At 36.8% G+C, this 27044-nt stretch overlaps 3 protein-coding genes and 1 pseudogene across 3 annotated transcripts; 1 reads left to right on the forward strand and 3 right to left on the reverse strand.

The window, feature by feature from the left end:
* Nucleotides 1–1940: 1940 nt before the first annotated feature.
* Nucleotides 1941–6438, reverse strand: LOC145903046 (ornithine decarboxylase-like; annotated as a pseudogene).
* Nucleotides 6439–9490: 3052 nt separating this feature from the next.
* LOC145903048 (ornithine decarboxylase-like) lies at nucleotides 9491–13283 on the reverse strand. The gene is made up of 9 exons (XM_082991135.1): nucleotides 13146–13283; nucleotides 12111–12284; nucleotides 11722–11894; nucleotides 11130–11264; nucleotides 10661–10832; nucleotides 10406–10547; nucleotides 9899–9990; nucleotides 9659–9779; nucleotides 9491–9576 (listed from the first exon to the last, which is right to left on the reverse strand). The coding sequence occupies exons 1-9, from the start codon at nucleotides 13281–13283 to the stop codon at nucleotides 9491–9493; spliced, it is 1233 nt and encodes a 410-aa protein (XP_082847261.1).
* A 1838-nt stretch (nucleotides 13284–15121) lies between these two features.
* LOC145903370 (uncharacterized) lies at nucleotides 15122–19590 on the reverse strand. Its single transcript, XM_082991448.1, has 9 exons — nucleotides 19481–19590; nucleotides 18933–19037; nucleotides 17857–17970; nucleotides 17237–17395; nucleotides 16754–16890; nucleotides 16238–16438; nucleotides 15672–15835; nucleotides 15402–15542; nucleotides 15122–15344 (listed from the first exon to the last, which is right to left on the reverse strand). The coding sequence occupies exons 2-9, from the start codon at nucleotides 19020–19022 to the stop codon at nucleotides 15235–15237; spliced, it is 1116 nt and encodes a 371-aa protein (XP_082847574.1). The 5' UTR covers nucleotides 19023–19037; nucleotides 19481–19590; the 3' UTR covers nucleotides 15122–15234.
* Nucleotides 19591–20797: 1207 nt separating this feature from the next.
* LOC145902677 (anaphase-promoting complex subunit 4-like) lies at nucleotides 20798–26841 on the forward strand. The gene is made up of 17 exons (XM_082990748.1): nucleotides 20798–21017; nucleotides 21204–21353; nucleotides 21417–21537; nucleotides 22036–22132; nucleotides 22216–22326; nucleotides 22381–22518; nucleotides 23001–23098; nucleotides 23403–23562; nucleotides 23994–24106; nucleotides 24183–24282; nucleotides 24707–24821; nucleotides 25129–25319; nucleotides 25416–25512; nucleotides 25697–25787; nucleotides 25955–26117; nucleotides 26191–26373; nucleotides 26443–26841. The coding sequence occupies exons 1-17, from the start codon at nucleotides 20798–20800 to the stop codon at nucleotides 26536–26538; spliced, it is 2244 nt and encodes a 747-aa protein (XP_082846874.1). The 3' UTR covers nucleotides 26539–26841.
* Nucleotides 26842–27044: the final 203 nt, after the last annotated feature.

A 27044-nucleotide genomic window follows, 5' to 3' on the forward strand; every position in this document is an offset into this window, starting at 1 on the left:
ACTAACATGCCCTGATTAGGTTGTTGTTTCAAACGGTGTCCAATGGCGCAGTAGAGTAAATAATTTCCCGTTTTGTATAGGAACTGAGCATTGCAACTTAATAATATTATCAAGTTTCGTTAATTTAATTCTTAATTTAAGAAGGTTTAATGTTTAATTCGAATAATCACTAAAGTATTTTTAATACCCTACCTGGTTCTCTCAATACAATTATCTTACTGATTAACATTCAGACGTGGATTGGAGTATGCGTGAAAAAAAAAGTAGAATATTAGTAGAATGAATTTACAGGTACACACAGGGCTTTTGAAAGCTCTCCCTACTGAGAGCTGATTGTTCAATAATGTCACGTGATATCATGAACCGCTTGAAACAATATAATACAGGAACAGAAAATACAGGATATTGTAAACTGGCGCATCGTTGTTATGTGATAAACAGGATATAGTGATACACATGTGCTTGAGACGAATGATTCTCTGAGTTACTGGTAGACACATTCTGGGAGAGCACTGGAGGAAGGCGATCCATCATGTGTTATCTGGGACGCATTCAAATGATTAGTATAATACAAGAGTAAAGATGTGGTGTTACATAAGCATAGGAGAACATTTTATGTGGTAAACAGGATGTTGAATGAATCACTTTACTGGAGAACATTCGATGGATAAATCATTTGGGTCACCTTATGGGATTATGTTTACACTTGGATCGAAACTTGCGAAATATGCAATGCCTATGGTAACGGGCTCGCAAATACTTGTGCAATGCTGCAAACGAGATGAATTATACAATGCTTATACAATGCTGCTAACTAAATATTGCACAGTATATTTGCTGGTTTCTCTTGGTATGTTGCACTACAAAACAAAATGTTTTGTCCTAGTACTGTGGAAAGCATTTGTATCTAATTTCCCACTTTCAGTTTAAACCGAATACTAATTTCCTACCAATATTGTAATTTTTTATGTAAGCATTTAATCGTTACATTTTCGCCAACTTTTTCGACTGCATGTCGTAACCAATTGCCAATAGGTGTTTGACACACAATGAATACAAAACAAAATATTTTAATATTTCTTTGTTAGTTACTTTAGTATATTTCGATACCAACTATTTACCCATCTACAACCCTATAATTTCCAACTGGTTAATATCCAAAATATCCATAAAAGTTCTCTCGAATGCAACAAATTCTAAGCAGTACAAACTAAGTGACGGCGAGTAACCTTGGATTTCCCTTGCACCGAATTGCTGAATCATGTATTAAAACCGTTCCAGAGCAGAAGTGCGTTGCTTCAAGAACTTTGCACTTCAATGGTTACAAGCCTTCTTGAAGCGATGGCAATTCTTTTAGAACTTATTTGCTGCAAACTTTACGCGATGTGATGTTTCGGTATATAATAATCACGTGGTAATCTTTAGAAATTTAGGAAATTTCTTCTAAATTCAAATGAACAACAAAATATTCAGTTGAACACAATCTGATATCAATTAAACATGATTTGAAAACAGATATTCCAGTTAGCCTAACAAATTATCCCGGCCACTCGCGTTACACGATAGTGTCATAACCATTCAAGAATTGTGTTTTTGCACAAGATGGTTCATTTTACAACAGACGGGCGCCACAGTATACCGACACCTACCAGTGATGAAAACAGTATGTCAAATGGTCCAGCTGTTTTCTAAAACGTGGTCCTGACTACAAGAAATTAATTGTTTAAGGTCACAACACTTCCAACTCCTTCACACATTGCAACAAAATACAGCATGCTCATGTTGACAATGCTGCTTTGGTGTTGTATTGGTGTGGTAAACTCACAATTCGCGTTTAATTTGTCGTCAAGCACATTAACACATCCTTGGCAAAAGCAATTGCTTTCTTCTGGTTTAAACAGTGAAACTACGTCATGTTTATCGTTTGCTCCTGCAAATTTTTATATTTCGTTCTTGGTTGGAGGAAGCAACTCCGGATAGACACACAATTCCTTCAACTCCTGGCTGCAAATAAAACAATACAAATTATTTCAGTGATTGGCAAAGTTTTGAACGACGCTATATCAAAATTTTAGGGACTTGGCGTGCCCACCTATATGCGTACACTGACCTATTTTGGTTACCTGGCCTCCTGAACATATGAATTGTAAAGAGTAAATATAAACATTTACACGCGTTTAACCTTTCTTTCCGATGCAACTGAATCCCTGGCGCATGGCGAAGTGTCAGAGCATGAACTACTTTATCACTTGGTTTGCCAACCTCTCATACCAAACTTGGCTCGCAAGTCAAGGATATTGGACTAGGTTAGTTAAAAATATATGAGATGACAACTTGCAATTTACGACCCAACTGTAAGATCTACAAATTCCACATGTGTGCTTTAACACTTGCAATTTAGACTTTGTGATGTAATAATTGGCCTTGTGGGTTGTAAAACCGTTAAAACCGAATCTGCAGTAACATGCGTAAGCTCCCATGTCTGTAACAAACAAACGGAGATGGAGGTGTAATTATTTGAAACACAAAAATCTCATTTTTATGAAACTGTAGTGTCTCCCCACCTTTCCAAGTGATCCAGTCTCCAACGTTCATTTCCGGCAAACTTTCTGATCTCGCAATGACGTCACCTCCGTCGAGCGAACATCCAAATATGGTAGAGGGTCGGGGATTCCCGTTTGCAGTCTGTGATGACGACATAATTTTTGTTTTGACACGAATTTGAGATTATTATTATTAGAATATGTGAAATGGTGAGACTCAAAAGGCCAAATTTCTTGAGTGTAGTTTTGACACATTTTCGTTTTTTTACATTTTATTTCTACAAGATCGCAACATACCTGCAATGGTTGTGGAAACGCGGGAAATTTTTCTATAAAAGTGGTAGTGAAACTGTTGTAGATACTTTCACCAACGTAATAATAAACGTGATCTGAAGACAAACAAATGTTTCAAAAACCAACAAAACGTATTTTCACAATTACAACAACACACGAACATGGCTTTTGGCACCAAGTCAATAGATAGGCAACCATGAGTAATTCCAATTCATCATTAAATTTCCAAGCAACAACTCTGACCACAAGCTAAGAAATTTCAGTAAGAAGGCCAAAGCTAAGACATATTTAAGCAGACGTTTCAAACACACCTGCTGTGTTCATCATCGGTGCTGTTACTAAACTGGCTGCATAGACTGTATAATAGCACTGATGATGAAACAGGTGTTTTTGAATCGTCCACTTAAACACGTCCAGCATCGTAGTTTTGGCCTTCTTGTTGAAGGTGAAACACTTCAAGCATTTTGCACCAAAGCTAAGAACTGTTGGACAAATAAATTGTTGCCCCAAAAACCTTGCTGAGTTTTCTTGGAGAAAATGTTTGTGACAATTCCGAACGCTGGTCCTGGGAGGTACCTCCCCGGTTCCGATATTACCCTCACACCACTTGATGCGGGAAAGTTGTGTTCGAGCGTCTTTCGTATCACTGCTGCCATCTAGCGATAAAAATCTAAGATATTAAACGCGTAAACGGATCGCAAGTAAAGTTTCTTTGTTTTGTATCTACATTATACCGAACCGCGTCACATCATCACAGTTAAGTGATTTTTGCCGAATAAACAGTATCGTAGACTCCCAACCTCTTTAAACGGCGCAATCTTTTCAGACTCCTCGTTTCCAGGGTATAGCCTCCACCAATATCTAGAAGTTTGAAGTCATAGCCAACTTTCTGAGCAAAGTCAAAAAGTTCTTTAGAATCCTCTATCGCCATTTTGTAGGAATCATCACTTGGACAACCGCTTCCGACGTGAAAACTGAACAAAACAGAATCTGAACATCGGTGAGAATTTATCTTTGCATCATTCGAAGAAGTGAAAGTGTCTGAACAAAGCTAAATGTCTGAACATGTTTTGAACACACAGCCTTCAATATATGTATGTTTTCAAAAGTTTCCCTTTAACCCAAAGAAGTAAAAAACATAAAAAACAAATACAAAACAAACTTTTGGTTGTTACCAACCTCATTACAATAAAACGCAAGTCGGTACAAAATTCCAGTCAGTATCATTCTGGTTATTACAAAGTTTCAGGGAATTTAAAAACACTGACGTCACCTTATCCCAATGACGTCAAGGTCAAGTTCTTTTGCCTTTTTGATCAATTCTTTTCCGGTGCTAAGATTTGCTCCAAACTTGTTTTTAAAATGTACTCGTGCGCTTGAATCGTCGACCTCAATTCTCATCACAAGTCTAAAGTATTATAAAGTTGGTTCGTTTGTAATTTTCAATAAAGCTGACAGAGATATTATAAATTAGCGGTCAATGTTAACGCAGATGTTTTCAACTATTTATTTTTTCCTTTTTCCTCATACAACCAATGCAGGTGTTCGACTTTGAATATTAACATCTTAAACTATTGAATCCATGTATATATGTGTAGAAATATATGCTGGTGTGGTGTGTTTATCGTATGTATTTCCAACGATTCGTAGCGGGAATATCAAATTACGTAGAGCTATTTTAGGTATGTCGTAACAGCGGCAGCTCAATGTTTTTTTAGACATGTTTAATATTTTTGGAAAGCCTGATTTTTGAGCTTTTGTATTGTTGTAAATTGAAACTTGGGCCATAACGATAAAAAAAGTTATTAAGGAAAAATCGATATTTTTTCATGTTTCAAAAATATAAATTCATTTTTCTGCACAAGCCCCAGCGAATTTTTCAAAAGTTTTGATATCGTTTGAAAGGGTTTAGCGCGTAGAATTTTATGCTTTAAAATTTAGCGAAGCGAATCTTGTTTTCGCGACTTATGTCATAATTCGCAAATCATATTCATAACCGAATATGAATATATTTTTTTTAATAATTTTGGTATCGTTGGAAAGATCAGCCTATGGTCTGTATCGTGTGAAAAAATTATGGCGCTACCTCGTAAGGTGGCCGAGTAACGCGCGTTCAAACTTTTGTTAACTGGCGATTTTTTTTTGTCAACTAACATCCCTCTGGTTCGTAACATGGTCTTGGATCTGCTAGAAAAGAAAACAGCGCATTTTACTAATATTGGAAAAGGTGTATTGTTTCATCATATCTGACAATTTATCTCACTGTTATAAATTAGCGGTCAATGTTAACGCAGATTAAATTCAAGTATCTTTTTTACGGATGTAACTGCCAAAAGCGATTGGTTGGCACAGCACCTATTTCTCGCATAACAATGTTTTCAACTAATCTTTTTTTCCTTTTGCCTCTTACAACCAATGCAGGTGTTCGACTTTGATTATTAAACTCTTTAACCATTGAATCCATTTTATATGTGTAGAAATAGATGCTGGTGTGGTGTGTTTATCGTATGTATTTGCAACGATTCGTAGCGGGAATATCAAATTACGTATAGCTATTTTATGCATGTCGTAACATGGTCTTGGATCTGCTTGAAAAGAAAACAGCGCATTTCACTAAAATTGGAAAAGGTGTATTGTTTCATCTTATCTGACAATTTATTTTTAACTCACTTTGCGTTTGGAAACAACTTCTTCATTTTTAACAATTCCTCCTCGTTGTCGAACACCGTCATTCTGACGTCATTGTCACGTGCGTGTAAAATGTGTGATGCGAACTTGCAGGGATTTGCGTAGATAATATTGTCCCGCTGGACTCCAGTTTTCAGAGCCATGTCTATTTCACACTGGCGCGCAAAAAGTAAAACAAATATTTATGTGGCGTTAAGTTTTAACACAAACAATATATAGCCCATGTGATTAAGAATTCAATTTCTTTAATTTGCCGTGAAAGTCTCTGGTCTATGCCTATAATGCTTGCTGGTGCACAGTTCTTATACGATTAAGAATGTTTGTCGAAACAGCTGAGTCGCTTGTCAAGATTTTACTTTTGTTACACGGACGTCTTTTTGTTGAAACTAACGTAACTGTTGTGAAAATAATTGGAATAAACAGAAACTTTCCCGCTTTGTTTTTTAACTTTGACAGACTTACTTTGCTGGCAGCATCAAATCCACATCCTAACGCAGCGAGTGTGCTTAGCAATGGACGAAGAGCGTTCGCCTTTATTGCATAAAACACTTCCACTCTTGGAAGTTCCTGTCTGAATTGCTTGAATTGTTCGAGCAAAATTCCTAGATCTCCAAGGAAAAAGCTTTCGTCGAAATCCTAAAAAATTAAATGCGAATTGTCGCAAATCATTCACCGAAGCAACGCGTACATATACACTCATGACCAAATGTACACGATGAAATACAAATTAATTTATCCCTTTTTATCTCGAACTGCTATTTATTTGAATGCTGACCTTCTGCCCCCCGTTTCTTTGTACAATTTTCCTGGCAACATCTTCATAAGTTGTACCATCCGGAACAACAGCAACTTCTTGTTGTAGCGCCGTGTGAATGGGGAGCGGCAAGAAGTTGTCGTTGTCAGTTTTTTCCATAGTGCGTTTAAAAATACAAACACTTACAAGCACAAAATTTTAATTTTCTGGAGTCAATTTCAACTAATAAGAGGGCAAGTGGCTTATCTATTCCTGCTTTTAAAGTGCATACGACACGGTCATGGCAAATTTGCGTAAAACTAAAGTCACATCTACAACAAACATATATCCAAAGTTTTTCGGTTCTACGTCAATTAAAAAATGTAAAAATCTGTACGAAAAGTAGCGGCGATCAAAAATCGTAAACCTTTTTTGCTGTAGCGAATTTGACGACACACAAGTCGCTCGCGTCAAAAAATGCATTGCTTAGATAGGAGAAGCCGCCTTATGTTGCAGATATCCAATAGTTTCAAAAATAGAAGAATTCACAAATTGTGTTGCCTCGAAGGCCAGGGCAAGGTTTTACAGCATACAAAAATATGTCTCGGAAGACCAAAGGGCATACTAGCTACGACACTACTGTGATAAGACGGGGATGGTGAGTTTGTTTGTTCAGTGACATTACATGACCTCATTTTGGGTGTGATTTCATAACTTAAACCTCACCTTTGTGCTGATTTCAATGTGATGAAGGACCTGCGCCAAGTACCAAGTAAGGAGCTACGTAATCGGCCAATCATGCGATTACATTAAACATTACTGCGTTGTTTTCGAATAGTTACACTTTAATGCTAATAGTAACAAGCTATAACTGTTAAATTGTTACCAACCATCACTAATGCAATCTAGTACCGCAAATTACAAGACACCAACATTATCGAAGCACGTAATTTCGCAATGCAACAAATCAAACCTGCTGCACAAATTGTGACATATTATTAAGTCGAGTATTTGACTACACTTGGCAAGGTAGCGGATTCCTTATGTTTGCCAACGAAACTTTGACAAATTCAGATTTTATCGATGCTTTGTTGTCTCGCTCTAAAGAGTCCAACCAAATTGTCGTATAGGCTACACAAAAGATGTCCTCCCAAATGAAACAAATTTCAAGCAGTACAGCCTAAATGACCCCAAGTGACCTTTTCCTGTGTGCTTAAGATTTGCTGAATCAGCTCAGGTTTTCGCCGTTCCGGAACAGAAGTCACAGCCGTGCGTTGCTGTAAGAACTTGGCGCTTATGTGGTTCACAAGTCTTCTAGACCATTTTTATCTCATTTCCCACTACCATTTAAATTTTTCACTGAGAATTTAGGTGCTGTATTTATGTCTGTCTTGCCACGCGCGTATAGGTAATTCATGCGATCTTTCATACAAATAATGACGTCATAACCGTGGCAGTATTGTACAGTCACCGTGAAATAGCGAACGATTGCAGTCTCTTGCACATGTTTTCATGTCGCGATTTGGCTTCCTAAAAATGTTTGGTCCAGGTTTTACGTTTTGGTCCAAAAACGGGTCGTGTTTCAATGTCGCATACGCATTCAAGCGTAACAGTTTTTCGCCCTTCACTGATCGTGTCGCGAGGTTTGCGAAAGTACGAAAACCTGACAAATCGTCTCTGTCGAACGCCTGTGTCGCATAAAAAGTTGGAGTTTTTTTTCCAATTTTGTGCCCAGTACAATAACCATGGTTCAACCTTGAAAACAGAACAGTGGTTACTAACCTGCCCTGATTAGGTTGTTGTTTCAAACGGTGTCCAATGGCGCAGTAGAGTAAATAATTTCCCGTTTTGTACTGGAACTGAGCATTGCAACTTAATATTATCATCAAGTTTCGTTAATTCAATTGTTAATTTAATGTTTAATTCGAATAGTCAAGTATTTTTAATATCCTACCTAGTTCTCTCAATACAATTATCTTACCAATTAACATTCAGACGTGGATTGGAGTTTGCGTGAAAAAAAAATCAATGTTTCAAACCTTACCAGATAGTAAGAAATTACCTCCACACGATGTTTCGAAATATTCGGAAGATCAGATGAGAATTCTGGGGTTTCGTAAAGTAAAATATTAGTAGAATGAATTTACAGGTACACACAAGGCTTTTGAAAGCTCCCCCTACTGAGAGCTGATTGGTCAACAATGTCACGTGATATCATGAACCGCTTGAAATAATATAATACAGGAACAGAAAATACAGGAAATTACTTCTAAATTCAAATGAACAAGAAAATATTCAGTTGATATCAATTTAACATGATTTGAAAACAGATATTCCAGTTAGCCTACAAATTATCCCGGCCACTCGCGTTACACGATAGTGTCGTAACCATTCAAGAATTGTGTTTTGCACAAGATGGTTCATTTTGCAACAGACGGGCGCCACAGTATACCGACACCAACCAGTGATGAAAACAGTATGTCAAATGGTCCAGCTTTTTTCTAAAACGTTGTCCTGACCACAAGAAATTAATTGTTTAAGGTCACAACACTTCCAACTTCATCACACAGTGCAGCAAAAGACAGTATGCTCATGTTGACAAGTCTGCTTTTTTTTGTTGTATTGGTGTGGTAAACTCACAATTCGCGTTTAATTTGTCGTCAAGCACATTAACACATCATTGACAAAAGCAATTGCTTTCTTCTGGTTTAAACAGTGAAATTACGTCATGTTTATCGTTTGCTCCTGCAAATTTTTATATTTCGTTTTTGGTTGGAGGTAGCAACTCCGGATAGACACACAATTCCTTCAACTCCTGGCTGCAAATAAAACAATACAAATTATTTCAGTGATTGGCAACGTTTTAAACGACGCTATATCAAAATTTTAGTGACTTTGCGTGCCTACCTGTATGTGTACACCGACCTATTGTGGTTACCAGGTCACGTGATTACGTGAACATATGAGATGCAATGGGTAAATGCAAATATAGGCACTTTCAACCTTTCTATTTGATGCAACTAAATCCCGGACGTATGGCAAAGTATCAGAGCATGAACTACTATTTATATCACTTGGCTTGCTATAAATCATTACCTCGCATGCCAAACTTATCCAGCAAGTTAGGGGTACAGGACTGGTCAATAGTTACAAATATATGAGATGACAACCCGCAATTTACGACTCAACTGAAGATCCACAAATTCCACATATGTGCTTTAACACTTACAATTTAGACTTTGTGATGTAATAATTCGGCCTTGTGGGTGGTGAAACCGTTAAAACCTAATCTGCAGTAACATGCGTAAGCTCCCATATCTGTAACAAACAAACGGGGATAGATATGTAATTAATTGAAACACAAAAATCTCATTTTTATGAAACTGTAGTGTCTCCCCACCTTTCCACGTGATCCAGTCTCCAACGTTCATTTCCGGCAAACTTTTCGATCTCGCAATGACGTCACCTTCGTCGAGCGAACATCCAAATATGGTAGAGGGTCGGGGATTCCCGTTTGTAGTCTGTGATGACGACATGATTTTTGTTTTGACACGAATTTGAGATTATTATCATTAGAATAAGTGAAATTTTCTTGGGTTATTTGCACATTTTTCTTTATTTTTACAAGACCGCAGCATACCTGCAATGGTTGTGGAAAGGCGGGAAACATTTCCATAGAAGTGGTAGTGAAACTGTTGTAGATACTTTCACCAACGTAATAATAAACGTGATCTGAAGACAAACAAATGTTTCGAAAACCAATAAAACGTATTTTCACAATTACAAAAACACACGAACAGCTTCTGGCATCAAGTCAATAGATAAGCAGCCAAGAGTAATTCCAATTCATCAATAAATTTCCAAACAACAACTTTGACAACAAGCTAAGAAATTTCAGTAAGAAAGCCAAAGCTAAGACATATTTAAGCAAACGTTTCAAACACACCTGTTGTGTTCATCATCGGTGCTGTTACTAAACTGGCTGCATAGACTGTAAGAGCACTGATGATGAAGCAGGTGTTTTTGAATCGTCCACTTAAACACGTCCAGCATCGTAGTTTTGGCCTTCTTGTTGAAGGTAAAACACTTCAAGCATTTTGCACCAAAGCTAAGAACTGTTGGACAAATAAATTGTTGCCCCAAAAACCTTGCTGAGTTTTCTTGGAGAAAATGTTTGTGACAATTCCGAACGCTGGTCCTGGGAGGTACCTCCCCGGTTCCGATATTATCCTCACACCGCTTGATGCGGGAAAGTTGTGTTCGAGAGTCTTTCGTATCACTGCTGCCATCTAGCGATAAAAATCTAAGATATTAAACGCGTAAACGGATCGCAAGTAAAGTTTCCTTGTTTTGTATCTACATTATACCGAACCGAATAAAAACAGTATCGAAGACTCCCAACCTCTTTAAACGGCGTAATCTTTTCAGACTCCTCGTTTCCAGGGTAGCCTCCACCAATATCTAGAAGTTTGAAGTCATAGCCAACTTTCTGAGCAAAGTCAAAAAGTTGTTTAGATTCCTCTATCGCCATTCTGTAGGAATCATCACTTGGACAACCGCTACCGACGTGAAAACTAAATAAAACAGATTCTGATCATCAGTAAGAATTTATCTTTGCATCATTCGAAGAAGTGAAAGTGTCTGAACAAAGCTAAATGTCTGAACATGTTTTGACACAGCCTTCAATATATGTATGTTTTCAAAAGTTTCCCTTTGACCCAAAGAAGTAAAAAACATAAAAAACAAATACAAAACAAACTTTTGGTTGTTACCAACCTCATTACAATAAAACGCAAGTCGGTACAAAATTCCAGTCAGTATCATTCAGGTTATTAAAAAAGTTTCGGGGAATTTAAAAACACTGACGTCACCTTATTCCAATGACGTCAAGGTCAAGTTCTTTTGCCTTTTTGATCAATTCTTTTCCCGTGTTAAGATTTGCTCCAAACTTGATTTTAAAATGTACTCGTGCGCTTGAATCGTCGACCTCAATTCTCATCACAAGTCTAAAGTATTATAAAGTTGGCTCTTTTGTAATTTTCAATAAAGCTGACAGAGATATTACAAATTAACGGTCAATGTTAACGCAGATTTAAGTTAAGTATCTTTTTTCGGAATGCAACTGCAAAAAAAGATTGGTTGGCACAGCACCTATTTTTCGCATAACAATGTTTTCAACTAATATTTTTTTTCCTTTTTCCTCATACAACCAATGCAAGTGTTCGACTTTGATTATTAACATCTTTAACCATTGAATCCACGTATATATGTGTAGAAATAGATGCTGGTGTGCTGTGTTTATCGTATGTATTTACATCGTAGCGGGAATATCAAATTACGTATAGCTATTTTATGCATGTCGTAACATGGTCTTGGATCTGCTTGAAAAGAAAACAGCGCATTTCACTAAAATTGGAAAAGGTGTATTGTTTCATCTTATCTGACAATTTATTTTTAACTCACTTTGCGTTTGGGAACAACTTCTTCATTTTCAACAATTCCTCTTCGTTGTCGAACACCGTCATTCTGACGTCATTCTCACGTGCGTTTAAAATGTGTGATGCGAACTTGCAGGGGTTTGCGTAGATAATATTGTCCCGCTGGACTCCAGTTTTCAGAGCCATGTCTATTTCACACTGGCGCGAAAAAACAAACAAATATTTATGTGGCGTTAAGTTTCAACACAAACAATACAGCCCTTATGATTAAGAATGTTTGTCGAAATAGCTGAAGTGTTTGGCTACATGAATTTTGCATCTGTTATATGGTCTTGAAACTAACGTAACTGTTGTGGAAAATATTTGGAATAAACAGAAACTTCCCGCTTTGTTTTATAACTTTGACAGACTTACTTTGCTGGCAGCATCAAATCCACATCCTAACGCAGCGAGTGTGCTTAGCAATGGACGAAGAGCGTTCGCCTTTATTGCATAAAACACTTCCACTCTTGGAAGTTCCTGTCTGAATTGCTTGAATTGTTCGAGCACAATTCCCAAATCTCCAAGCAAAAAGCTTTCGTCGAAATCCTAAAAAATTCATAAAAAAAACACTCATAACCAAATGTATACAATGAAATACAGATTGGTTTTATCCGTTCTATGTCTGTTACATCTTGTTTGCCAGTAATTGCCGATTTCTATGAATGCACATTTTTCTCTACACTAATGTGTTTTGCAATCTCATACGGTCTGTGACGTAATAATAAGAGACCAAGTTTTAAGTGACAACGCAACGTGGTTCTGTCCTATTTGTGTCCGACAACTGTACAGCACAGTGCTACGTCATTTTCATTCTTGCAAAGGGTTTTTTGTGTTGCGAGCGAGCATTTTCTGGTGAGTCTATTTGTACATATGTGTGAAACGACCGAAGTACCAAATAACCGAAATGTGTAAATTGTAACTTTGGCAAATTTAATTGCGATGACTTAGAAGTCAGGTCGCTGAATAGTATATAGCTGCCCTATCGGTAAGCATTGTGTGTGTTACGTCATAGTGGCGCATTGTAGTTTATGTTGCCTGTTTCGTTTAGGTGTGTGACAGTAACTGCTTGAACCGTCTTTGTGGTCAAGAGTTTTTTCGGTTCCCAAATAGTTGGTGAGCCTTATGCTGTAATTATCTACGTGTGAAGTGTATTTGTTTGACACATTGCCTTCTGTGTAGAAACCGTGTTCTAAGGGTCCACGTGTATTTTGTCCACATTTCAAATACATTCTTTCTTGCGTACTGCACACTCGATAACAAGAATAACATCTGCTGAGTGAACGAGTTTGAGGCCCATTAAGGATACGCGTTTGAACTGCAGGAATTCCGCCTCGTTTGACGTTCGGCGCCAAGAACCGGGGTGCGTTCAACGGATCTTACAATGTCGCTATTTATTTGACTGCTGACCTTCTGCCCGCCGTTCCTTTCCACAATTTTCCTAGCAACATCTTCATAAGTTGTACCATCCGGAACAACAGCAACTTCTTGTTGTAGCCCCGTGTGAATGGGAAGCGGCAAGAAGTTATCGTCATATGTTTTTTCCATAGTGCGTTTAAAAATCCAAACACTTACAAGCACAAAACATCAACTTTCTGCAAAAAAAAATTTAACAAATGTTTTATAGAAGAAAGAACGCAGTGGATCGTCTATTCCTGCTTTTAAATATTACTTACCTCTTCACTGCAATGATCTTGAATTTCCCCTTAAAGTGCATGTGATACAGTCATGGCAACTTTGCGTAAAACTAAAGGTTCATCCGCAATAAATAAATTTACGAAGTATTTCGGTTCTACGTCAACTTAAAAATATGGAAAACTGCAATAACAGCGACCAACAATGTTATACATTCTTACGCATAAGCCTCGCTGGCAGCTCTCGCGCGACTGAAACGCCTTTTATGACCTCGTGTAACATTAATCTCACTTTCGCACGATTCCAGTGGCAACGGTTAAAACGAAACTTCAATCGAATGTATCTCAGAAACCTGTGGCCGTATCAAGCTACTTTTTTGTCCAAAAAAGTAATGACCATTTTATAGTAGCTATACCTGTTAAATTGTTACCAACCATCACTTAAGCAACCTAGTACTGCAAATTACAAGACACCAACATTATCGAAGCACGTAACTTCGCAATGCAATAAATCAAACCTGCTGCACAAATTGTGACATCAATATTATTATATTGCGTATTTGACTACACTTGGCAAGGTAGCGGATTCCTTATGTCTGCCAACGAAACTTTAGCAAATTCAGATTTTATCGATGCTTTGTTGTCTCGCTCTAAAGAGTCTAAACGAATTGTCGTATAACCTACATCAAAGATGTCCTCCCAAATGAAACAAATTTCAAGCCTAAATGTCCCCAAGTAACCTTTTCCTGTGTGCTTAAGATTTGCTGAATCAGGTCAGGTTTTCGCCGTTCCGGAACAGAAGTCACAGCCGTGCGTTGCTGTAAGAACTTGGCGCTTATATATGGTTCACAAGCCTTCTAGACCAGGGGCTCTTAAACTTTTTTATCTCATTTCCCACTACTATTTAATTTTTTTCACAAAGAATTTAAGTACTGCATTTCCGCTATATTTGTCATACTTTCATAACTTTTTGGACCGCATGACCCATTGCTAATAAGTGTGCGACACACGATGAATACAGAACATAATATTTCTTCTCCAAATACTTTTGTATATTTCGGTGCAAACTAATTACCCACCTAAAATACTCCATAATTTCCCTTCGGTTAAGAACCACTGGTCTAACGCGCGTGTAACGGTTATGTGATCTACACGTACAATGACGTCATAACCGTCGCAGTTTTGCACAGTCTATTGCGAAATTTAACCTAATAATGTCTAGATGATAAAGTAATCACAACCTAACGCGGAGTGAATAACGTAACCTGTTTACAACACTAAAGGTTCGCCCATGGTTATGTCACACCACACCTTGTTTTTGTGTTTTATTATCGCAAGCGTTATATGACATCACGTGACATAGCCGACCAATCAGCTCTTAGTATGGAGAGCATATATAGCCTGTGCTTACCTGTAACTATATTTTTTTTGGAATCACTATTATGTTTGAATCAGCATACAATTCTATTCTGTTTTCGAATCAACGTTCATAATTAAAGCAGCAATCAAGCCAGAGTGATGTACTGTTATTACGAGCCAGTGGACATGTACTCGAACACAATACTTACCCAGAGAGTCTGGCAAGATTGATTGCTGTCACAGGCGCGTGAGATTCAATCTAGCCAGTTAGGGTTATACTGCTCCTCTGGTGTAGTATACCTTCACGCGAAAACACATTCTCTCCACACGCAAGCTGCTAAATCTCTGCAGTAGTTTTACCCAGACGTGGAACACTACAACCCAGCTGTTAATTATTTATTTTATTCAAAATCCACCCACCATCACATTAATAACTCATCTCCTGAATTCTGTGAACGTTCGAAGTTTACAAAAACAACACAATTGTTAAGCTTAATGTCTATTTTCTATTTTAACTTTGGTTCTTCTTCACAAACTGGCCATTTGTATGCTAAACTGTCATACGTTTTCCCAACACATGACTGATATTTTCCATCAAACAATCCCATAGTTCCACCTAAAAATTTAGGCACACGGTCATTCATAAAGTTGGTACTTTATCGCCACCTTGTACCTGTATGCATGAACAAGACTCTATCTCCTTTGAATCTACCGGGATTATTTTTCATCTCTTTCAGCATTCCTTTTAGAGCTTTTCCCGTGTAGACAAGTTCACAGAATATACCAGTGTCCTTGGCAATTTTCTCCACAAAATCTTCGCACAAAATGGTTGTTGCACCACAAACAAACTAAAAATTTACCTCAAATATACAAGAATGTTTCAGACTAATGTGTCCATCACCTATACAACCGAAATACAAGTTACATAACACAAAAAACTCACAGTAATCCTCAGCGGAAGATTTGCCATATCCTTCTCCTTCATAGCCATCAATTAAATCTACAACATCTTCCGTCTTCACTCCGGTAATGTTATTTTCTTTGAGGGTAATATTAATAAATTTATCTGATTGTTCAATGTGTTCGTTGATACCGATCCCATGGATCCTTAACAAAAAAATTCTTACAATAACGAGAAATAACAAAAAAACATGATTGGGTAAATTATAATACTGTCACTATAAGTCACTAGTGATTTTTAAACTTTTCTATTCGCTTATCATTCACGGGTTTTGCGTAATATACGATCAGTATTTTTTGAAAAGAGCTAGGTAACAACCTGAAACTTGTGGTGGCGCACTAAAACCGATGTAGGGTGCCAGATGAGGAGATGGCCATGCCACCAAGAAAAGCACGCCAGTGTGATGAGCAAAAATAAGTTTTAAAACAACTATTTTACCCCCTTAGTGTTTCATAATATGTTCTACGTGGATATTAAGGTTGGTTGATAGCTCTGTAACTAGCCTCAAACGAGGTACTATACGTTACTAAAAAAGCATAGTAGGCTACCTAATTTTTTGACCAGTCAGGTAGTTTGCAATGCCAAGCCCACACAGGGTTCCAGCACTTCCAGTAGCAACCACTATATCATCAACTGTCTCCATGATGCCTTGTTTTATCATTTCTTTCCAAGCTTCAATGTAACCAAACATTCCAATATTATTGGCGCCACCAACTGGAATAAAGTAAGGCGATTTTCCACTCTCTTTTCTGAAATGTATGATTAAAGTTTCCTTTCTTATAAATACAGCATCTGATTTTTCCATGTTTTGATTACAGAAAAATATTTTTGTAGTATTTTTGTAAAATGTATAACAGCGGTAAGACAAGGGCTTGTTGTTTCAGCTGTCAGTCAAAACTCCAATGTTTTTATCTATTTTTTTCCAACTTAAGAGCAAAAATGTAATTGGAAAAACACATTCGCACAGTCGAATAATTATGGTCGACATTGCGTTTCGAAACTGATGTTTTGCAAGCTCTTGTAGGGATTTTGGCTTGTCGTAATTCGAATATTTATTGACTTACAGTATGCGTTTGGATAGTTTTTCTACTCTCTCATTTAAGTCCCCATAAGGATAAACATCACCAGGTACCAGGTATAAACGGCACCCGTTCATCACATACGGTAAAACATTTCCTGAGGTTTGAGAATGTTCAGTTTCCTGTAATAAATAGTTTTGTTCCATAAAACATATCTTAAAAAAGCACACTGTTACCTTTAAAAATACAAATAACATTATGAATGTAACAACTGCGAATCAGTATAGGTTTAATAAATCAGTTACAGTAAGCTGCAGCTCGAAAAGTACCAAGATATAATATTATGCAGTGTTTTTGTATTCATTGCTGATGTATTTTACTGCGCGATTTGCCTTATGTCACCAAAAAAATAACTTGGAAATCTGTGAGTCTTAGGCTATAAATTATAGCACAAAAAGTTTCTAAAACTAAAATACTTAAATCATTATTACAAATAATGTAAACACGTAAACTAAAAAGGGAACATACATTGTTCTGGGAAAACAGAATCAAGTGACACTCAAGACCAAGTTCTTTTGCTGCAACTGCGGTTGCCCGGCATTGGTTAGATTGGATTGCACCAGCAGTTAAAACAGATTTGTGGCCAGTAGTAAGTGCTTCCGCAAGTGAAAATTCCAATGGGCGAACCTGAGCAACATATGATAGTATATTGAGTAAATCAGATATTGAGCGTAAAAGCATTTTATGACATAAACATGACTTTTAATGGCGTTACATTATTCGTCTTATTCATTATTCGGTACAAAGCGCGTACCAGACGATAAACAATCGCCGGATGCAGACTCAACCCTGCTTTGTTGTTGATGGAAGATACTATTACAGGGCCACAAAGTTTTCGACAAACCTGATGCACAAGTAAGCCAAGTTTGAAGAAAACTTTGCGACCCGGTGTAGTATTATTCTTCTTGTTATTGATGCATTTGGCGACACCTGACGGATTTTTTGAGAAAAAATCCTATTAACTATAGTAGTACAAAGTATTAAACAAAACATTTTTAAGAGGGTGTGGTTTGAATTACTGTATTGCATAATTATTCTTCCTTGTAAATAGCCCGTATCCAGCATTTGCCTTGTTCTAGTAAACATACCTTGTTGCCACTTAAAAGGTTTCCTGTGAGGTCATCCCTTTTTATGCAAACTTCAAAACCAGGTGGAACGTCTGGTAAATTCCATTTGTGGATTGGAGTTGGTAACATGGCCAGCTATAATAAAAAAGACAATAGTCGTTTTCAGTTTTGCATCAGGTTTAAAGGGCAATCAGGTTGTTATTTGAAGCTCTATAAAGAATATGCAGTTTTGGCCTGATTTAAAACCAGAAGGAACAGAATGAAATGATAATAATTACTTGTGTTTTGTTTTAATTTAATGCATTTCAGGAGTTGGATGCCAAAGAATTTTCGGTATTTTCGGCCGAATTTTATTCAGCACGTTTTTTGAAATATTCGGTTTTGGTCAAATAAAAAAAATATTGTTTCAGTTTATCGCTAAATAATCATTTACGTTCTAAGCAGCAGTGGTTTTACGTCACGACTTACACATTACTGGGTATAATTTCTTTTATTCCGGTTTCACGCGAATATGACGCAATACCCAGATTATTAAACATACGACAAAGTTTTTCATCAAGCCATACTTTGAAAACAATATACGGCGATAACAGCAATCGACAAACGATAAAATAGTCACGCTTCACCAGTCGCGTCTTGTGCCAGGGACAAAGTTTTAGTCCGTTTTTTGGTCAGCTTGAAATTTATTCCGGTAAGCTACAAAACCTGGATTGATCTTTGTTTAAAATTTGTTAAGTTTCTTGTCTTTTATCATATATTTTCTATCGTATGGAGTATTTTGGGGTCTCAAAAAGTTACGCAAGGGGTTAGCGTCCTGCCCTCTGATTATGGTGTCTAATGGCGCAGGTAAAGTAAATAATTTTCCGTTTTGTATTGGAACTGAGCTTTGCAACTTAAAATTATTATTAAGTATCGTTAATTCAACTCTTAATTTAAGAAAGTTTGATGTTAGTTTGCTGTGCAATAGTCAAAGAAAGTATCTTCAATATCTTACCGGGTTCTCTCCGTACAATTTTCTTACCAATTAACATAAAGACGTGGATTATGCGTTTAAAAAACATCAAAGGTTTCAACCTTACCAGAGAGCACTAACTTACCTCCACACGATGTTTCGGGATATTTGGAAGACCAGATGCAAATTCTGGAGGTTCGTAATTTGTCACCTTTCCATAATTTGCGCTGGCCATACTGGATATTTTCCCCTAGATGAAAAAGCAGCAGAATTTAGACAACAAGACGTTTTGGAACAGAAGTGACCAAAGTTTTGATTTTTGACTTAAAAATCATTGAACGTTTTGCGGGCGTGCCAAAAAGCTTTTTGAACTTATTCACGATAAGATATTGTAAGCGAAAAGTAAATTCTATGACAAATTTTCTGAAACAATTTTCTTAATTGTTACTATACCAACCCCCGGTGGGTCAGATTGTGGGCCCAGTTTACCATTGTCTCTATTACAGGCCATATAGCGGTAAAAAAACGAATGTAATGGGTGTAATGCAATATCAACCACACTCATCTGCCCTATCACTGTCAAAGTTGTAATTCGCTCCATTGTTTTCACAAATGCTGTACATAATCATAGTTCAACACTATAGTTCTAAGGCTTTTCTAATACATTTTACGTCACATAATAAACACACTCACGTCAAATCACTTCACAAGTTGAATGTCGACGATGCTTGTATACTATGCATGTCTTGAAATTGCACAAAATGCCGCATTCAGCATTTTGTCGTCTTGTTGCAGTTGGCTGGTCACCCGATTAACCGCAGAATAGTGTTTACTATCATCATGTACGCAATGCACCTATGAATGTCGAGAAGTTAATGTAACATACCTGATTACACAAATGCGTTTTATTTTGTTGCCTTTTACTTTGGAAACTTTGGATAATCAATATTAAGCTTAAAGCACTAACTAAAACTAGTTAACTAAAGCACAGCGGGCAACTGGCAGCAACAGGCACGCGACATATATACTGAGTATAAGATATGTCGTTTTTAATAGTTTCTAATGTGTGCCTGCAAAATAATAAAAATATGTGTTTGTTTATAGATGTTTGTTTTTGTCACCTTGTGAAAGCTGGTGTAGAAATTGTCCTCTTTTTCCATATGCGGCTTTCATGCATGAGTAAGCACACACACGGAAACTTTTCTTATGCATCTATTGAAAAGACAAATTCATGTTGTTTAGGTAAGTTCCTATCAGATATTCGGACTTGATACAATAAAAATCACTATCGTTTGCGGTTTGCTTTAGGGCGGACGGATTTAGCGAGAAATGATTTGATTTCTATGTTTATACCGGGAATAATAAAAACAGTCATTGGTTGCTTGGCGGACTTATTGGTCCGTTGTCAGTTTTTTGGGCAATCTTTGCCTGCAGTATTGTGACGTCAGGCCCTTAGTTGACGCGAAGCCGACAGCATTGATATGTTTGATCATACCATGCCTTTGCAGCGGCCACAAACACAACTGTTAAATAGGTTAAAGTTAAGCAACTCCGAAAACATGGCATCGAAAAACCATCTAAAAAAGCGTCTTGTCATTATGTTAGGTTAGAAGTAGAGGCTTTGAGTATCATACAATGTACGTTACAAACTGCATTACCCTAACCACACTGGTTCACTCCCACCCAGATTGGGAGATTGGAAATCATGAGAATGTTAAATTATTTTCCAATCCAATCCATTCAAAATACTTAAATGCATTTAGGCTATATTCGAGATAAATTAACTAGTCTGCCCATAATATATGTAATCAACATTTGCATTAAAAAATCCTCCATGTAAATTGCAAACTTTCCTATCCACTACCACCAACATATATATTCTTTTGCTGGGGTAGTGGTTTTAGTAACCAGGTTAATATTAATGGACCTGCACGTGTGTCAATTTAACTTTTTAAGCATGACTTGACTACTATAATTTTAATTTCATCAGGTATTACCTGGTAAGTAGGTATGTCAGAGGAATGTTCATTTTTGCTGGTTGGCGAAAAACATTTGAAATGTCAGATACACCTCATGTCTTGGTCGCCAAAGCGGGACCTCATTGTCATGGCAACCAACATGGGAGAAGTTGTCCTGCATCGACTTACTTCTATTGAGAGGGTGTGGTCCCTGCCTGCTCCAGCAAAAGATGCAAGGATTAACGACATTTGCTGGAGGCCGGATGGTGGTGGTGTGTACATAATAGCCTACAAAACTTTCATACATTTGAAACACATATATACGTCTTAACATAGAATGAAAAACACTGCATGCAAGCCATGGTGTTGGAAACTTGTGGTTGTCCAAAAAGCAAAATAGCCACAAAAATAATAGTATTATGACTCTTTATCATAAAACGATGTTTTTGTGTTTTAAGTTATTGCAGTTGCATACAACTCAAAGGAAAATGGTGTTGCACTAATTGGAATGGAAAAAGCTCAAATATTTTGGAATATTAACGCAGAGCAGTTTTCATTAAAATATCCTCTGTGTTCCTTAAAATGGTTTGAAAGTCAGGAAATTAAAGGTAAGCACAGTGTGTCCACCTAAACTGTGAGCACGGAAAATAAATAGTTGTTTGTGTTTATAGACATAGAGTTTGATAGGAGGATGGCATCACTTACATTTAAGGACTACTTGACCCAACTTCCCCATCTTTCATCTAAAAGTGGAAAGAACATTGATGTTAAGAGTGTTATAGCGGAATTAAGGTGTGATACCATAATGTACATATTTATTTTGGGTGGGGATCCAAAGCGATGATGACATTAAGTTTTCAACACTCCGTAACTGTTCAGTTAAAAGCTGTTGTTTGATAGTGACTCGAAATACAAATTTCTCCCCAAAAAATTGTTTGCGTTTTGAAATTAAACGACCTTTACTGGTACCAACGTCTTCGAACCACTTTTGCCACCAGCATGTACGGCGAAAAATTGACAAATAGATGTAAATAGGAAAATCATTAGCGTCCAATCTTTGAAAAAAGAAAACTAGTAAGATCGATGTGCAAGATTGATGTATACATTAGGCTAAATTGAGTAATTATATGTAATTTATTTATGGTAGATAACAAAGCGTTTGTCTGTTCATGGTACTGTATATCGATAACTTAACATTTATTTACGCCGCCCGTGTCGAACAGTGGCGTCGCGTGTCGAACACTTAGTATGACGAAAAAGGCATAAATCGACACCCTGCTTGTGATTTAGATTCAACCTGCTTTTATCATGTGATGAGAAAAACACTATTATTGGATTTAGTTATGGGATATTTCCAATTTTCACACTGAATATGCCACTATTGCTGGTACGTTTTGTTGTTATGTTGTATAGATATTAAGTAATACTCGATGGTGGCATGGATGTAATTGTTTTAAATATCTCACACAGAAGCAACCAGCACTCTCAATATTAAATTTGAGCCTAAGTCCTGATTTTCACCGTCTTTCAGTAACAGTATCAATGCCAAAGCAACAACAGCAAACAGTTGGAATTTACATCGTGAGAGTTTGCTTTATATTTTAATACCATGTTCTTGCAAGTCTCTGTTTTCAGTTTGATCTGTCCAGTATGTTTGAGGATATTTTGTTATGCAACGAGGCATCTCATAAAGTGTGCCACCTGGTGTCCACCTTATCATATATGGACGATGTTTTGGATTGCATGAAAGAATCTTGCGAATCAGTGATTCAAGTAAGTTTCTAGCAAGCTCGATGTTATTGGCAAGGTAGTTAGTAGTTAATTTAATTTAAACTACTGCATTGTAGTTGTAAAACACAAAAGTAACTTATATATACATAGTCAAATACTGACTATTCTCCATATACGAGCTTTGAAAAATAAATGCATACATCACTGATGATGCCGTTTGGCAAAGTATATTTGTCTTACAAGAAAGCTGACTGATTTTATTCTTGGGAATTCATGTTGTGGTTATTGAGCAGTTGCAAATTGGATGCACAAGGTTTTGTTCTTTTAGAATACATACTTGGGTTTTGTGGCCACCTATGTTACTGTATGCAGTGTTATCTTAATTTTGAAGTATGGAAATAGTTTACTTTTGACAGTTTAAAATTCCACACTACAACAGTCCAAGTACTAAAAAAGTGTGTGTTAGTTTTGGCAAGTGAGGAAAAAAAGGAAAAATGTTCATCTGTTATACTAACATTTTCCAGGAAATGGAGTCAAAGTTGACGAACTATTTAATGAACAAGCATTTGTCTGCTACTATTGGGGATGAGTTCATGCATATGCTTATGTGGGGAAAGCCAAGGTAATGCAAAATCAATAAGTTGATTATCTTTCACCTTTGATATGAAATAAAACTTATCAAATTAACTTGTAAGTTATGTTCCTAAATGTGATGAAACCTGTGTTAAAACCAATGCAGTTTGATAAGAGCTGTCATTAAACTGGAATGTATTTTGAATAGCACTATTTATGACATAATGTACATAGAAAAGTGTGACAACGTTCTGTTTCTGCCATTACTGTATAACTCAGTTTTCATATTTTATTATTTCTATTGTTTCGGTTTATTTGAAAATATAATTAAAACACACACATGTCATTTGAAGTGAAATACTGGAAGATTTGCTTCTCCGCTGCATATCCGAAAAGAGCATCGTTAAGTTAGGAACATTGATTGAATCTTCTTACACTTCAATGCAACAACTGATAATGGTTAATTTCCTGTTGGCATCCGATGTTATTTTTTATCACATCACAGAACTGAAGGTATTTTAATCTCACCTCCACCAGTACTGTAATATAAAAGATACATCTAAAGAGCTACAGACAGTGCATCACAAAGTAACAGTTCACCACATATAGACTATGTCAGGTTATTTACCAAGTTATTTTCATTGACTGCTGCTTGAAGAGTAAGTTATCGCTATGGCTTTTTTAATTTAATTTTTTTTTTGAAAAGCATCTTCTAGTATAAACAGTAAGTGATGATTTTATCCTCTCACTAGTGGCTAAAATAACCGAAATTATATGTAAAGTTATCCAACAGTCTCCTATTACTTAAATATTCCTTTCTACTGTCTTGGCACATGTGAGACAAAAAAACTCCTCGCTAAGTTAGATGTGACATTCAAAACAACACATGTCCAGTAAATATGAGGATTTTTGCAGTAAATTTACTCAGACTATTTTATTTGCAGGGCTTGTGTACGCCTTCCATCTTGGGCAATCTCAACTTGTTTAAACCAACACAACTTCATGAAATAACAAGGACGGTTGGATCCATGTTTCTTAAAGCTGTTGAAATGCAACAGTAAGCTACCTACCTCCCTATTTTGATGTATTTGCAACAGTAAGTTTGAAAATTAATTTTTTTTTTTTTTTTGAAGAGTTATTGGAAAAAATCTTCAAAGTTTCAAAGCTTTTTTCCAATGGCTGTATTCTACTCTACTTAAAATCAAAGGAACATTGATGGACAAAAACCTGCAGGTGCATTTTGCTGTTGAAACAATTTCTATACAATGTTCAGCTTCCCAGTACTGTTTAGAACTAGGAAATATTCTGAAAAAGTCAGTACTAAAGATACCTCACAAAAAGAAATGAAATTAAATAAATGAATAAAGAAGTATTTATAAATATATGGTACATATATAAATGCATATCGGATAAGTGTGGCCTTTCACTACAAAATTTCTAAGCAATTTAAAATTGTCTCAAAAATTAAAAAAAACTATTAATTGTCTTGATTTGCAAACTAGTCTGGCCTACATAAAATCTACAAAGGTAAATAAGGCCTGCAGCACTTAAATGAGTTTGACATAGCATGCTAACATCGCGCAGGTCACAAAACAGGACATAACAAGCTGGATTTAACCCACAGCCTTTATTAAAACAAGTTTTTATCCTTTCGCAGATTTCGCATTCACAACTTGAATTTGTGGCTGATTTTATCATGAGTTCTTTTATTCACGAACATGAACAACTTAAACTGGCAGGAAGGGAAAGACATTTTAACTTGAATAAAGTCGGTAAGTCCTGTAGCTGCCTTTGGCAAATAACCACTTTAAAACATCACTACATTTTGCATTTCCAACATTAGGAAAAAATAATTGTAAATTAAAATTTTACGTTAGCTAAAATACTCACTTAAATCAAAGAAAACTTTGAAGAATATTATGGTACTAAAAACTATAATATTGGTAAATTGCTGTGCCATAACCCAGAAGAAGTCTACATAACTTGTATTCCTGAAGGGCAGTTCCTATGAAATTAAAGTGCCATGAATCAACAGTAGCATGAAACAAAAATATAGTTACCAATTATTGTTGTCCCCAGACCAGTATCTGCAGGATGCACCTCTCTCAAGTACAGTGAAATCAGTCGAGAACGAATGGTACCACCTAGTGGACACAACACCGTGTTTAGCACACAACCCGTTGATATTTGATCGTCGGCCAAACAACTCTCTCCAACAAATATTTTTGGAGGTGAAAAAGATGATGAGCAGTTTGTTCAATGAGCCCGAGGTAAAATTGATGCAAAACCCTGGTTCACCTTTTGCCATACATGTGGTCCCGATTCACATACTATCTCTGTACCAACACTTTTGTCATATTTTTTAGTTAACCTTGAAATTGGATAATGTGAAACACAAATGTCTCTTCAGCCTACCAAATGCCTCATTGCAGCCACGTGTACAACAATGGTTTCTTTCTGAAGGTCAGTGCAAACCAGGTCGTTTCCCAACATGTTTGTCATGTTTTCAAAGAAAAAAATCGCTTTCATTTGTTTGCTGTAAGCTTCATTTTCCAAAAACCTTGACAAAAAAGTGTTCACTTTTGCGGTATGGCTAGCAAGAAAAAAATGTCCATTAAATATATTCGTAAAATTAATTTGTTTTCAGGGAATAGTGATGGACGTTTTTTCACTTTACTGTTTGAGAGCAATCCACCTTGCAAACAACTTGCCTGCTTTATAACCAACGAATGTTCTTGGTATGTTTAAATTAATTTAAACTAAACTTCTGCCCTTATCAAGCCTGCACCCTACCATGTATTATTTTTCGAAACTGTTAAATGTTTAAATAATATTTTGTTGTTTGAATTTCTTTAAACAAAACGAACACAGGAAAACGTGTCGAAAGTGTTTTAAATTCCTTCAGCACAACACATGGAATGCGCTTGCAAATCTCCACAAACTTTATGTCACATGACCAAAGTGACCAATCTAGTGAGCCCTGTTGCATTGTCGACATGTCCAACTACAATGAGAGTTTGATGACATTTCTCCTTCAAACTGATAACGGTCGTTGTTTAATCTCCCAGGTAATATTTTTCAAACGCAATAAATTTTACTCCAAATTCTTAACTTAACATATCAACGTTTTTTGGTCACCAGGTGTCTATCCCCATGTTGGAGCACATCATACTAACCAGGGGTGCACAAGTTGCCAAAAAAGCGACGGCGTTATCGTCGTTGCCACTTTGTGACGTATCAGAGACGATTGCGCAATATTGTTCCGTTCACCCCATGGCACCGGTGTCTGTGACGTCATCAGGAACAAGAAAAATATCCTGCTTGGTGAGCGTCCGTTTCAAACAATTTTCCTTGCTTTATCACGTTTATGACGTCATAACGGTGTGATTTAAGCTCGGAGCAGACCTGCGGTACGTGCGCGCTTACGACATGGATACTGTAAACGACGATGACGATGTTGACGTTTCCATGGCAACGAATGACGATTAAATCATCGTTTTTGTGCGATGGGATTTCACCGTAAGGTTTCGTTTTGGGTCGAGAGATGGCGAAGTCGACGCCGACGGTGGTCGTTTGTAGTTCGTGAACAAACTTGTGGTTTATCCCGAAAAACGTTCCCTGATGAACTGATAACACTGTGACAAAATATTAGAAACGAGGGCTGAATTCGTAAGACATGGAATAATACAAGCAAATGTCCTTTATTTCGCTGCGTGGTTTTTGGATTTCCTAGCTGCGGTAAAAGTGTGTGTGTGTATGGCAATTCATTTTGTGACGTAATATCAAAAACATGACCTTAAAAATATGTTGTTTCCCCATTAAATTGTAGGCAGTCAAGCTGTGTAGAAACAAACGTTCTTCACAATTTAACGCGAAGGATGAAAATCCATTTTGGGACCAAGTTGTTAGCGTATACAAAACCCATCACTATGAACCAACTGGTCCATTTGTGTAAAAGAGAATGTCCTAAAGACGTTTGCAATTAGGAATATTTT

This window comes from Ascidia mentula, chromosome 5, assembly GCF_947561715.1.
Source record: "Ascidia mentula chromosome 5, kaAscMent1.1, whole genome shotgun sequence".
Lineage (NCBI taxonomy): Eukaryota > Metazoa > Chordata > Ascidiacea > Phlebobranchia > Ascidiidae > Ascidia > Ascidia mentula.

Bases quoted from the DNA above. Each gene is read 5' to 3' on its own strand.
- LOC145903370 (XM_082991448.1), bottom strand. From the start codon at position 19,022: ATGGCCAGCGCAAATTATGGAAAGGTGACAAATTACGAACCTCCAGAA. The intron at 16,891-17,236 runs GTATGTTCCCTT...TATTTATTACAG, and splicing joins TTCTGTTTTCCCAGAACAAT to GAAACTGAACATTCTCAAAC. The intron at 16,439-16,753 runs GTAAGTCAATAA...CATACATTTCAG, and splicing joins AAACTATCCAAACGCATACT to AAAAGAGAGTGGAAAATCGC.
- LOC145902677 (XM_082990748.1), top strand. From the start codon at position 20,798: ATGTCAGAGGAATGTTCATTTTTGCTGGTTGGCGAAAAACATTTGAAA. The intron at 22,327-22,380 runs GTGAGAGTTTGC...CTCTGTTTTCAG, and splicing joins AAACAGTTGGAATTTACATC to TTTGATCTGTCCAGTATGTT. The intron at 25,513-25,696 runs GTCAGTGCAAAC...ATTTGTTTTCAG, and splicing joins ACAATGGTTTCTTTCTGAAG to GGAATAGTGATGGACGTTTT.
- LOC145903048 (XM_082991135.1), bottom strand. From the start codon at position 13,283: ATGGAAAAAACATATGACGATAACTTCTTGCCGCTTCCCATTCACACG. The intron at 11,265-11,721 runs GTGAGTTAAAAA...ATAATACTTTAG, and splicing joins AAGTTGTTCCCAAACGCAAA to ACTTGTGATGAGAATTGAGG. The intron at 9,780-9,898 runs GTATGCTGCGGT...TCGTCATCACAG, and splicing joins CCTTTCCACAACCATTGCAG to ACTACAAACGGGAATCCCCG.